Source organism: Papaver somniferum, chromosome 8 (assembly GCF_003573695.1).
Source record: "Papaver somniferum cultivar HN1 chromosome 8, ASM357369v1, whole genome shotgun sequence".
Lineage (NCBI taxonomy): Eukaryota > Viridiplantae > Streptophyta > Magnoliopsida > Ranunculales > Papaveraceae > Papaver > Papaver somniferum.
In genome coordinates, this window is record NC_039365.1 from 44,996,355 (window position 1) to 45,010,101 (window position 13,747).

Consider the following 13,747-nt stretch of genomic DNA (forward strand, 5'->3'; position numbering starts at 1 on the left):
TAATTTTAGGGGCCAAACCATTCACATTCACCAAACCCCACCCAAGGTCCTACAGTAGATTGAAATTCAGGGAACACAAGCTGTCCCAGTCTTGATACTCAAGCCTCTTCAAAAAATGGAAATATCCCTACCAAAAACATGCATTTCCTCACATGCATACCCTGCTCCAAAATAAATTTTTACTTTACTTAAAGGTTGTTGCTACTGAAGCAAATGTGGTAGATGAATCACCACGTTGGAAAGCCTAGAACCGTTTACCCTGCATAAGCATCACTGAAGAAAGAATAAGCGTTTCCGAAAGGCTTATACCCATTTGTGGATTTATAAATTTTATTGTCCTACAACACTTGTTACTTGTTAGAGACTAACTAAATTGAATCACGTTCAATAATTTAGATATCAGAGTGATTAACACATGATTTAAGAACCTAATTACACTTTTTAAATCTAATTCTTCAATGGGGGTGAGATTGTACTTGGACTTCACAGGTCAGACATCCACCCCCTACACACAGTTTAAGCGGCACATGCGTGATCCAGCTTTTGTAAGGTACTTTGGGTCACTGCTGCTCCACTAAATTGTTGTCTCATGAAGTGCTTTGCTGCCTTCTTTAACACTCTTCTGTGATAATAGCATAGATAAATACAAAACATGTTAAATTGTATAGGTTTTATTCTCCTGACACCTTGCCGTAACAGTTTTGTTGAGCCAGTAATGACACATCTTCAGGAGACAACATCAGTTGGCCGGCACTCAGGTAGTGTCGAGCCGCTCTCCCCCTGCAAACCATACCACAAGAACATAGATTAGGCAATTGTTTGGGAGTAAAGTCTTGCCTTGCTGGCCCGTTTTAAAGATCAATTCATTAAGTTGAACTCTATTTTTAATCAGGTCATACCAGAGTATGGATATTGATCTGTATTGTTGTGTGCTACGCCAATAAGATGGGGTCAAGATGATGAGAAGTTTCCAGAAAATGGTTACTTCTTACGACAAGTAGGTTCCTAGACAGAGACTCATATACCAAATAACATACTACCTCCGTTTCAGGAAAAGTAAAACTAATAAAATGAAGAATGTTTAGACACCTAATGTGGCCTACCTGCGTCGGTTCGTCGGTTTATCAATATTATTTGACAACCGAGAAGCTTCGGATTTGGAAATCTGGCAAAGGGAAGATACATAATCGCTGAATGCAGAACCTCTCAATGCCAACAACAGTCTTGAAGGAACCAAACCCTGAATTGTATTATTTAGATGCTCCTGTACTCCACTGTATCACCAAAAGATACCGATGACAGATTTATTAGAACCATGGAAAATGGTAAGTGAAAATGCACGCCAACTCTTGAAAATCTATATACACTTCAACATCACCATTGGTCATGTGGCCTAAAATAGATTGGCTTTTAGCTACAAAAAGGACCCTCAAAAATCATTTCTTTTAACAATTACCAAACAAAGAAAAAGAAGAAGAAACACCCCAAAAAACCTAAGAATGTCATATACCAAAAGGTCCAAAACACTATGGATGGCGAAACAGAGAAGCCGGTACCTTTTAGAAGAAATAACAGCTCTTAGTGGCCCATTCTCTGAACCTCTTCCAACACATGAAATCTGACTTGCGGTCAGGTCCTGTGTAAGGACCTTACCAAGTTCTGTTGTATTGGTTGTGCAGGCGAACATCTCCCATGCTAAATCTACCGTCTTCTTTAACCCAAAATTAGGTCCACACTTACGAGATTCCTTCGCAAAGTAGCCAAGGCCATGTTGCACTACTGTTGATGCCATCTCCAATTGCTTGTCAGACCAGTAGGCGGTGTCTGGTTCCACATTTGATACCATCGGCATCTCAATGAAGTCCTGCAAAAAAGTTCGTTCTCAGCATCATCTCATGATTAATAAATAAAAATGTACCAAAATATTTAGGAGGTTGACTCTCCGTACTATGGTTTGTCACCATCATCTCAAGACTCGTATTCGAGAAAGGGTCTTCAAAATCTTAACCATGTCAGTTTTGTTAATAAGATCCAAGCTTGAAAAGAATTCAGCCTTTGAAGAGGTTATAGTTCATGATGATGAATTTTCACAAGGATAACCTACGTGATTTCGGAACCCATTTGGAAAGTTGAGCCCTACTAATGTGTAATGTCTACTTGATCATAATGATGAAAAACTAATGGCCTTAAGTGAAACAAGAATACACTTTTGATCAGGTTGCATGTAGTTTCCGTGATCATGAGATCAGCCTAACCCTAAAATCAGTTGCATGTAGTTTCAGTGGTCACTTGAGCACAAACAAATATATTTGCAACACCGCATGGTAGAAACCATTAGGCCTGTAACACAAACTGAGAAAAACGTGGTGGTAATGGCAATATCCTTCAATATGGGGATCCTACTTACAAAATTCAAAAGTTATGCAGTGGAGCAGCAAATATATGTCGAAATGATTTTCGAAGTTATGTTTCAATTCCTATTAGGTTCAAATATTGTATATAAATTCATATTGACTTATAGGAAAGACTTTCATGGGAAGGAGATCCCACAATTCCCAGTTCCCATCACTAAAATTTGCCCGAATGCATCTCTATGCTGACCCCACGGGCATGCATGAATGTGTGATTATGTGCTTAGTGATTTTTGAATTTGAGATATTTAAAAGGTTTGAAGGCTCTTACACTTAAAAGAGGTTGACAGCAATCAAGCATCAGATCAGCTTCTGAGATTAGATCCGCCATCCCAGAAACAAGTGCTTGAAACTGAGAAGCTTCTTTCATTTCTGAGGTGACATGCGGCTTTAGATCTTCCCGACAACAACGTAACTTTTTCCATGCTTCTTCAACTGGATTAATCTCCTCCGGGCAACTATCCTCTTCAAATAAGGTTGAAGTCTTGTTAAAATCTGCACGACTACACTCATCCATCCCTTGATATCCTCTGATTGGACTCTCCCAGTGTTCAATATGTGTATCTCCTGTTTTCTCATCTTCATGAGCTGTTTCTGCGTCTCTATCATTGGCAGTTCTTACTATGGTATCAGAAATATTATCTGCATCTGGGTTGTTAGCATCCATGGAAAAACATGGAAATGAATTCGCACCATTCAGAGAAACTGCTCCGAAAGAAACAGAAGCCTCGCCGTAGCATACTGTATTGGAATTACACCCTACTCCGTTAAATTCAGTCTCTGCAACATAAGAAGATTCAGGCACACACGATACATCTACTGATTTAAATGTGTCACACATCTGTTGACTTTCTGTTTCAGAATATCTAAGCAAATTTAATTCTGATAGTTCTCCGTTGAAGTAGTGTTGCTGGCTTGTATATACGTCTACGGAAGTTTGGACAGGCGTTAGATCAGCTAGGTATTTACAAAAATCATCCCCTGGCATTTCATCATCAGGATAATTCGGCATTATATGTGAAGCTGCTGGAATATTTTCAGTGCATTCATCACCAGAAAGGGAAGAAAATACTGTACTTTGGCTTTTCTTTGCGTTATGCAGAGTAAATGCAACTGGGGATCCTGACGAATGGGAAAACTCAGCAACACCATTAAATTGAGTGGAAAAACCATTGCCTTCGTGCAAAGATCCGTTCATACTTAACATAGCTTGTTTTTTAGCCACAATACTATCCGTTTCATTGTCATAACCTATCTCACAGGCATCCTGCATTTTCTCAAGGCTAAGCTCTTCTTCCTCTACTATCTCTAGCAATGAGGTACTCTGTCTCGACGTAGTGAACAACTTGGTTATTTCCTTGTCCACTAATTCCGATAGTTGACAAGGAAAGCCCCAAGGTATTACCTTCGGTAGTACCCAATGCCATGCATCAAGGTCAAGTTGTAGCGGATAAGACAGCTGGAGTTCCCTTTCTGCATATTGGGAAATATAGCTTTTAATTAATTATATATATGATCTTATTCATTTAATTATACGAGAAAGATTAGTAATATTGAGATCGCAAATCCAAGCGGAGCCGCAGTAATTGTGGAATCCATCGTCCAAAAACTGTTTTTTGCTCAGCTGCTAATAAGAATATCATGTGGAAACCGCCATTTTTTTCTAAATCTAGAAAAGTTTGTCAGATAAAGGAACACCTAGGGAATTCAAAAACACTTCCAGCCCCCAAACCACTTCCACCATAGCATGTCGCTCATTCATTGGTTATACTTATACATGGCTTTCTTGTGGGACCCACCATTCCAAAAAGGGGTTTAAATTGTATTACACCTAATGGGGGGAAATTTTGGGGGTAGGAAGTGGGTTCACAAGGTCTTTGGAGGTTTTAGAACAGGCTGATTTTAATATATGCTGATCTACGTGGTGAGGATTTCTGTGCTAGCTCCAATTGTGTCATTTTATGAGAGGCTTAATAGCCTTTCTCATCAGTATACTAACCAAAATAGAAGGTAGAACCAACAACTAAATCCATAATTCTGTGCTTGGCAGTTGCTGGCACACCAGCAAATGTAAAAGGTAAAAGATCCATCTAAAGAGGCTCTTAGGGATCAAACTTGAAGATTCGTGCTTTTTGATGAAACTATTTAACTCAAGGGAACTTTCCTGACCTTTTTTATTTCTTATACCCTGGCACCAGAACTGAAGCAGCATAATGGTTTTCCGAATGTCACCTTCACAGCACCCAAGAAATCGCTCGAGTAACAACGTTGGAATGTCAGCATTTTCTGCCGTACAGATCTACAAGGAGAGAAACAACAATAGCTTCAGATATTTACGCATAAAAGTGTGGAGACTGGAGATTGAGAAAGGGTAAAGATGGAGGCACGTACCTTCTGTAAACATGTTAGAAGTTCCTCGCTTGATGGAACTTCGAAACGCACTTCTAGTCTATCCAACTGATAAGGCAGGACAGGATCCTGACCTAAAATTAATTACATCCAAGCACAGAAGATAAATGTTCAGATAGGCAGGATGCCAACAACACAGGTTTGGTGTATTAATTAAAACACACTTACTATTGCATGTGAGTATCATAGGACGCTTTGCTTTTTCTGCAAGTTGTTGTATTGTAGAGATTAAACCTCGATCTTCATCGAAAATAGTATCCACGTCCTCAAAGAGAATCAGACTCTTATTTGTAACCCGATTACAGATATTTAAGTTTTCCCTTTCTACTTCTACAATCTCTGGCTCTTCCAGGCATGTTTCTGAAATCACCTCAACAACATCGGTGTTCAGAGTATCTGAGGAGTTGCCATTCTGAACAGAGGAAAAAGACAAGAAATTCTTTATCTGTGAGCCTGCAGAATCCTCTGACGACCTATAGAAGCAATAAAAAGTATATGAGATCGGCAAAATAGTTCTTTGAACAATGAGCACAGTTTCGCAAGGCACAATTCCTAAGACTGGTATACATGGAGCTTGTTGAGTGAATACTATTGCTAAAGACACTCAAGCTAGAAAATGAGATATACAATTGAACATTAAAGAGAAATATGGTAAATTAACCAAGTCCAGACTGTCTTCGCGTTAATACTTTTCTCTTTCTGCTGTAACTTTTATTTTGTGCACACGTAGAAGAAGTTAACTACGAAGAATTCCTCAGAAGTTCTTTTTCTTGAGCAAGCAAAATGCGATACATTTGAAGATAGCACCAAACAAAACGAATACAAGATTAAAAAAAAAATCTCAAAATGAAACAGGGGTTGATCACTCCGTACATAAATTATCCCAACTAACAATGTCTGCAAACTTAAATTGTTCAAAAGCTTACTAACCCTAACCCTTGATCCAATTGAGAACAGCAGCCTTCAAGGAGTTGCTGGCTCCTCTTTTAGAAGCGGGAACCCTCTGGGATGGTCATGAATATTAGATCCTCAATTCAGCAGTACTTATTGAAAACCCTCTAGCAACCTGCTCTAGAGAGGAACTCAGTTCTCAGGAATGGGACTTTTGCACCTCAAACTTGGTAGAGTTAAGTTTTAGTTACAAATTTGGTATGACATAATGCTAAATGATGGTTTCAAGGAATATGTATTTTCCAGGCCACTTATACACGATCTAGCTTTTGGTATAAAAAGTATTCCCTAAAAGTTTTCAAATGTATGAGCTCCAATCTCCGTGACATTCCAACTTAAGACTCTTCTAGTTTCACACCCACTTCTCCTATTTAAAGTCTATTCTCAAGGCAAGTAGTCAACAGAAAACCAAGGCATTGCGGCCAAGATGTTAAGACATGATACCCAATAACTAGTGTGCGGCCCATCAAAGCAACCGTGCTAGCTTGTGTCATAGAGTCCAAAGGCCGATGCATTACTGTGTCACAAGTTCATCATTTAAGCTCAGTTTCCAACATCTAAAGATCCAGCAAACCCACAGCTCAGAGCTGACTTAGATCAAGAGAGGACGTAGAAAATAAGTTTATGATTTAGGTTATTAACTTGTTACTTTCAAAATTGTATTCCTAACAGTTAAACAGTGGATAGACAAAATTATTAGACGTGTTCAATGGAGAGGTAAACAACACTGATTACATTGTTCCAATGCTAACCAAAGAACTACGAGTACATGAAATGTTATAATTTCAAACTTAGTCTTTAGACTATGAGGAAAAATGAGAAATCTCTCCTACTGGGAACGAAAGCATGCAATCAACCAAATAAAGAAAATAACCCTCCTGATAAAAATATGAAATCACAATAAGCATGAGCATGAACTATAAACTACCGAACCAAGACGAGGTGCACAAATGTGTAATAGTTTTAAATATTGATGACAAAACCATTTTGAGAAACGATGTGACTCCATTGCTTCTCCAAATTTTTGTTTCACATGAGCTCCATTCCGCCAATCAGATGCGCTGACCTAGATTAAAAATGAGATTATTTACTTATCATATTTAAAAAAAATAAATCTTGGTCTTGTTTAATAAAAAAGGGAAAACCAAAAGGCGAGATAATTGACATGGTTAATGTTACTAGGACAACTTGATGTATATCAGTTAGGCTGAGTGTCCTAACTGTTATTCAGGAAAGATAAAAGGAATCAAAGATCGAAGAAAAATATATGTTGATTCGATATGGTGGGAGTTATAGATTAAGAGTCAGGTTTAACTCTTTAAACATAAGATGGGGGTCTCCAAGAAATTTTGTCTAGCTATCAAAATTCTGTAATTCAAAGAGGGAGATTGATCGGTTCCCAAAATTGCAAAGCAATTATCTATCCCTCCTTATTCTTACCCCAAGAAGAAAGAAAAAAACTGTTAATGAGCTAGAGCATGCCTTTTATGCAATTCACAAGAGCGTGAGCAAGTTATGCGGCACCAAATAAACAGGTCATAAAATGATTCACATAAAAATCCAAATTCCATATATCTCTGTAGTTATCTTCTTGTGGCCGAATGCAAATGTTTTTACTTTTTAGCTTCAAACTTTGGAGAACTGGTCTGAAATATTGGCCTAATAGCAATTAAGGTAACTTTTTGAGCGCTCAGAAATGCCATCTATTGGGATTGCAAGAGGAGATTGTGGACCTCCTTTTAACTCGGTTTACTGGTTCCAACAGTCCAAGGAGGGGAGTTCTCTAGAAAACTCTTAAGTCATCACAGGAAGGTTGGGGAGAACCATAAAAAACTAAGAAGGAAAGATAGAGGAAAAATCAGAAGTTCCATCTTTTGTTGTGCAGACACTATCCCATAAGTTATGATTTTTTTGGAAGCCAACTTAGACAAGGAAACAAAAAGACATCAAAAGTCGCAATTCTCGTTTGTCAAGTTCTTCTGAATTGAGCCCATCATTTGAACAGCTTATGGATGTTACCCTTGTCAAATAGTAGGACAGCATGAGAGGTAATTCTGCAAAACGTTGTGACCAACTCCACAACTTAATGATAGCCACCGGTTATGTGCTACAGGTTACAACTAACGTGTGTGCATATATAATGAAACCATAGCAGGACAGCGAAGCATAAGAGTAAAACAGAATATAAACATCATTGCCAAGTTATGGAGGTACCTCAATAACTTCAAACCCTTGTTCTTTGGCGCACGCATAGATAGCAGCAGATTTCCCACTCTACACCGAATCACAAAGCGAAAGGATTAGGATAAGCGATCTTATCTTATGTATAGCAAAAAATTTGAATGCTAGTATCCAAAAGTTTCGTGTAAAATTGTAGAAAATTAGAACAAGGTCAGATAAACATAATTGATAAGTCAAAATCTATGTTAAACATTCTTTTTCCTTGGTAAAGCTACTGAGATTTATAGCACAATACATAAATTTAAATTTCACGCATCGCGAAATAAAGCCTTCAAGCCATAAAGCTAAAGCCTACAGAGAAGAAACAGAGGATCATCATTTTTTCATCAAATAAAAGAGGAACGTACCCCAACTGGTCCAGTAACTAAAAGAACATTCTTAAGTCCTTCTTCATCAACACTTTCTGCGTCGGAATAGTTCTCGTCTGAGCTGCAATCGCTATCTAGAGTGATAACTTTATCATTAAGAGCAGAGTTCTTGTTGGTTTGAGGGCGTTTTTGACGCCAATACTGCAGCCACTCATTAAGAAACTTCACAGAGTCACCATTACCACACACCTGCACAATGACATTATCAAAGAAGAGTGTGAGCAAGTCATCTGATCTCAAATCACATTATAATTTATATACAAGAGAAATAATCAACGATAAAAGAAAAATAAATTTAAGCTATATGACCTCAGAAGCCTTTCGTGGTTGGTATTTGGTTGCCCATAAGCTACTATCAGGCTGACTACCAGTACAGATATTATATGATGGCATTCTGCAAACGAAGGAAGAACAGAGTAAAATTAGAATCCAATTAGTTTCATTGATGTCCCACAAGACAGATGATTCATACTTAGATGGAATCATGGATCTTGTTAACTAAGTCAAACTCTTAAGGCTACAAGCTGAAGAGAATGAAGCATACAACATCTCAAATATGACTCAATTCAAACTTCAAATATCCCTACAAGGGTATAAGCAATCACAGCTTTTGAATAAATTCTGTAAGTACTTTGGTCCTGACAAAAACTTGCCTCTCTTGAATAAAACTACCTCAACTTCCAATACTTTGTTGGTTAGCCTAATTCTTTGGTTAGACATTTCTCTAGCAAACTTTGAGATTCAAAACTTCCTAACATTCAAGTCACTGCCACGTATCACAATACTATCCATACACAAGTAACGTGTACAATACCCTACTGTTTATTCCATTAAAAAAACAAAATGTGAGAAACGACGAAACAAGGAACTCAGAAAATTATCAAGTCTTTTAAATTCTCAACTAGTAACCTCAAAAATGAATGTTCTTAGTTAATCTTTCTCTAATTTAATTAGGTGAAGCTATCCAATTTCAGTTACTAGGGTTTTTTCCACTTTCATTTTCAGTTTTTTTTTCCCTGTTGGTCTATCAAAAATGGGTTTGGCGATTTAGTGTTTCTATGAGGAACTGCACCCAAAAAGGGTACGGTCGGACTGAAATGGGAAGTGAAGGGGTATCTGCATACTGTAACTTTGAGCATGACCTTGTCTCCTGGGTGCTCTTTGTGAGTAGGGGGGTGATTAAAATCTACAAACACATAGATTATACACCAATAAGGCAATAACCAAGAGAATCTATATATAGCTAAGAACCAGAGAAAAGTTGAAAACTGGAGAAACTATAAAATGAAATTCAAACACAGATGATGCAGATTGTTCGCATATCAAGGGCTTGCCTACTGAAAGAAGCACAACCAGCTCATCAGATATCACGTGAGATCGTAAACGAAGCAATTTTTCCAGAAGAATACACGTACAAGAACTTACGGTCCAAGTAAGAGAAGCCTAACCTTTCCTGAGAAAACCCATCGTGATGCTCAACAAACGAGTTATTTATGGAATCTGTACATTCCACAGACAAATCAACTTCATTCCTCTCTTGAGCCTGCATTTCGCATGGACAGATGGACTATGACTTAATAAAAGTATGATGTACATTATACATTTGATGAAAAAAGAAGTGGAACAATAACGAGAAAAGGTAACAATTCTGCAAAAATTTGGCCCCAACTAATAGCACTGCACATGTTGTAATACCTTCAAACCAGCTGAAGTCGGAGTAGTTACCGGATACATAGAATTCATTTGTGCTTGATGACAGCATCGATTCAAAGACATATCATTCTTAGGTGGTGAGGTCTCAACGAAATTTGGAACCGTAAGAAAGTCATTAAATGATAAGGGCTTCACAGAGCCTTCAAAGACTGAAAAACTTGCGGTTTCTGGAGCATTATTGGAACTTATCAAGGCTTCATCACAAAATGACCACTTCGTCCAATTTAGTAAGACATCCTCCTGCGCCTGAAACAAAAGTCAATGTCAACCCACTATAGAAAGATAAATTGGTAACAGGAAATTAATTTCTCTTAAGACTAACATCTGACTCAGTTATAAGGTCATGTGAATAGGAAGCCAGAGATAATATACCTGTAGCTTCTCAAATACATGAATTGGAGGATGAAAATCATCTGGCAGAACCAAACACGACTTACTCTCCGGTTCAGTTGCCAACACAGTCTCTTGAGACCTTTTATCAAGTTTCCGTGCGGAAAAAAATGGATGAGTTTGTTTTCCGGCAAAAAGCTTTGCATTTTCCTGAATTACAGTCAGATATAGCATCTTAAAACTACGATAAATACAAGAAAAACTCAGAACTAGAAGGTGGCAAAAGCGAAAGGACAATGCACTCACCAGACAGAAGAAACTCTTTATCAATAAATATTATTAATAAGATTACTCAACACTTTTTGTACTTAAAGACAATTTAGGTTAACTACAGTACCCATTCTAAGCAAAACAAAGAGAAAATGAAGAGCACATGCAGTTTGACAGAATAACTGTGCTTGGTATTGTTGAGCAGATAGAAGTAACAGGACATACTATATAGTATGTTATGTAACTTGTAATGCTTACAAAAGATATCCAACTAAATACTGTCATGTTGAAAAGAAACATGCAAGACTAATCAGTGACTCTATGAATAAAACAGTTGAATGAACAAAATATTGACATCCTAGATTCAGAAATCCATGTATTGAAAGGCACAAGCCTGTTCATAATATAGTGGGTAAAGAGGCAAACCCTTTTCGTGATCAATAAGAGTATGCATACGAAATCCTAAAAAATAGGGGGAAAACACAGTGAACAACCAAAGCTTAACACATGAGTGAACTTTTAAGATATCCGAATATTTCTGTCTTGTTTTCTGTGTTGCTTTTACCTATGTCAAATGACCCAGCCTAACAGCCTCTAAAGAAAATATATCTGTTTTCCCAAAGGTGGGTTAATGAAAAGTTATTATGCCCCACTTGAGAAGGTTAAATGAGAAATTAGAACACCTGAATGGCATGCAAGCCTAGATATATAAAATTATATCAGCAAGAAACAAGAAAATGTAATCAGAAGAGAGAAAGTGTAAAATGTGAAACATTATCATGCCGAACGGAGACTAACCTCAGCAGCTAATTTTGCCTCCAACCTTAGATCAATAACTGGTACTTCAGCGTGCTCAGTTTGACCCTCTGCAGCATCCGATGGGCATTTAGTCATTAGCTGTCGACGGCATTTTCCCTTGGAGCTACCAGGTGTTATGACCTTACAAGGGGAAGCATCCCCCTGCAACTTCTCCTTTGCCCGCCTATTGCTCTTTTTACCTTTCAAAGGAGCACCATAGAGTGAAATACTATGAGTTTCTTAACGTAATATGGAGAGCATTAGTCTACCAGAAAAAGAAACGATCCTTATAAAAACAAAACTGAACTGCAAAAGTAGTGTGAAGCAAGTAACCCAATGAGCTACGAGCCTATGCACATCTACTACAGAGATTTAACATGAAAAGTCAGTTTGTTATCATGTATTTCACCATACTATGAGTGGTTAAGATGAACAAGAACGGTTTGAGATTCATCAATGACCTACACTTCTGTGTCAATTTCTTGGCCATATTCAGCAAACATCTTTGCAAATTCAGCTAAAATTTTATCGTCAAACTTCTAAGAAAGCATGCAGCATAAACCGGCCCATTATATTCACTCACCAGCAGCTAGTGGAGAGCTCCCGTCTTCTGCTGTGCCAGCAGCTGCAGCCTCCTTTCCTGAATCAGGAGCCTGTGAATCAAGTTTGACACAGATCAATGCACAGCTGCATGTAGAACAATGAGAATAACAGCATTTTCAGACTACACAGACCGACATAGAGGACAGCTTGATTGCTTCCAATAACAGTCTTCGCATCGCAACAGAGAACATAAGAACAGTAACATATATAGAGTAAGGTAATGTTGTCAAATAAAGTTGCTACAACAGCACCCCTCTGAAGTATACCAGGTTAATAAACCTAAATTAGGCACTTCTTCCACGGGCAATAACAATGTTACACGAACTCCATAAACTGAGGTTTTCCACTAACCGTTTCAACCCTATATTCACTCTATTACATTTGGTATTCATGATATCCCTCCCTTTAGCACCTTCCCAAAATATGATATCTCAGTGGTATCACTTCAATATCCATAATACCACATGTACTCCTAGTTTCCAAAGTAGCAAACCAATTTTTTTATTTCTTTCACATTGTCTACTGATATCAATTCGCTGCAATATGTATAATCCGGAGATTCTCATATGCAATTCAGTTTATCTCCCCAAACACGTGCACTCATTAAAATATACTAAACCCGATTGAACAGTGGCTTCCAGTACATTACAAAGATAAAACAGCTACGTTTACTTTCCTTATTTCTAATTTAGCTCAGTTAGTAGAAAAGAAGGGAAATCAGCCGCATGCAATATACATAAATTAATAAAAAGCTACCATCAGTACACTAATTTCAGCTAAGGATTATCAATCAGATACACTCAAGGAGAGAAACAAACCCTAATATAAAAAAAAAATGCCCATCAATCACTCAATATGAAATTTCCAACCCTAGATAATAGATATTATCAAAATTGCATTCAATTTGAGCAGAATTGAAACAAAACAACCAAAATTTCAAACCCTGAGTAACAAAAAATACTTACTTTCTTCTTCGGAGTAGTTTTTTTGGCACTTCCTCCTCCTTTCCCCTTTCTCTTCCTCTTACCATTTGGACTACTACAATCACCTATTTCCTTTAGATCTTCATGGGTCTCTTGACTTAACGGGACATTGATTTCATTAACTTGAGGTTTATGTGAAAAAAGTGTCGACTGAACAAGTTTACGACGAGGGGGGTTTTTTCTCTGAGAATGTGGGGTGGAATTGTCTTTCACCTCCATAATTACAGCAGCTGCGTCTTCGTTGGTCGGCTCCTCCATTGATAGATCTAGAGAAATGGGAGGGATTTTGGTTGTTAGGGTTTGGATGGATTTTGGGAATGCCTATCATATATGTTTGAAATAGTGCTTGAGCTGAGATGAAAAACCTGATCGGGATATAGATGGAGGGAACTTCGGGCGGGAAAATATTGGGATCGCCCGGATGGGTATATCAAGATGGCTTTTTGTGATATTTTCTTAAGGGGTTGTTTTATTTTGACATTTTTTTTTCCTGGTGAGATTGGGGTATACCCAAATTTAAATGGACATGGGCCCCTATTAAGGGGAGGTCAAAACAGGATGAAGTTACTTTAGTACCGCTACACCAATTAACCTAAAATTAAACCTTAAACTTAAAAACTAAAAAACGTTTAATTTTTTTCTAATTTATCTTCTCTAATCACTCTCCTCT

At 37.7% G+C, this 13,747-nt stretch overlaps 1 protein-coding gene across 3 annotated transcripts; it reads right to left on the bottom strand.

Annotated features, from left to right (window-relative positions):
* Window positions 1-298: 298 nt before the first annotated feature.
* Window positions 299-13,497, bottom strand: LOC113306859. Of its 3 annotated transcripts, none has more exons than XM_026555774.1 (17): window positions 13,060-13,497; window positions 12,075-12,144; window positions 11,492-11,691; window positions 10,466-10,633; window positions 10,106-10,339; window positions 9,829-9,923; window positions 8,690-8,774; window positions 8,360-8,569; window positions 7,986-8,045; window positions 6,755-6,837; window positions 4,989-5,293; window positions 4,803-4,894; window positions 4,581-4,710; window positions 2,683-3,884; window positions 1,557-1,864; window positions 1,104-1,274; window positions 299-780 (listed from the first exon to the last, which is right to left on the bottom strand). In XM_026555774.1, exons 1-17 carry the CDS (start codon window positions 13,333-13,335, stop codon window positions 672-674), a joined length of 3,798 nt encoding a protein of 1,265 aa, XP_026411559.1. In that variant the 5' UTR covers window positions 13,336-13,497; the 3' UTR covers window positions 299-671. The 3 variants fall into 3 exon arrangements, with proteins under 3 accessions (XP_026411559.1, XP_026411558.1, XP_026411560.1); XM_026555773.1 differs by having other exon boundaries at window positions 10,076-10,339; XM_026555775.1 differs by having other exon boundaries at window positions 10,076-10,339; window positions 12,075-12,178; window positions 13,060-13,262.
* Window positions 13,498-13,747: the final 250 nt, after the last annotated feature.

Coding starts and splice junctions, on each gene's coding strand:
- LOC113306859 (XM_026555773.1), bottom strand. CDS start 13,335: ATGGAGGAGCCGACCAACGAAGACGCAGCTGCTGTAATTATGGAGGTG. Junction 10,634..11,491: donor AGGCAAAATTAGCTGCTGAG/GTTAGTCTCCGT, acceptor ACTGTAATTCAG/GAAAATGCAAAGCTTTTTGC. Junction 8,046..8,359: donor TAGTTACTGGACCAGTTGGG/GTACGTTCCTCT, acceptor GATTCGGTGTAG/AGTGGGAAATCTGCTGCTAT.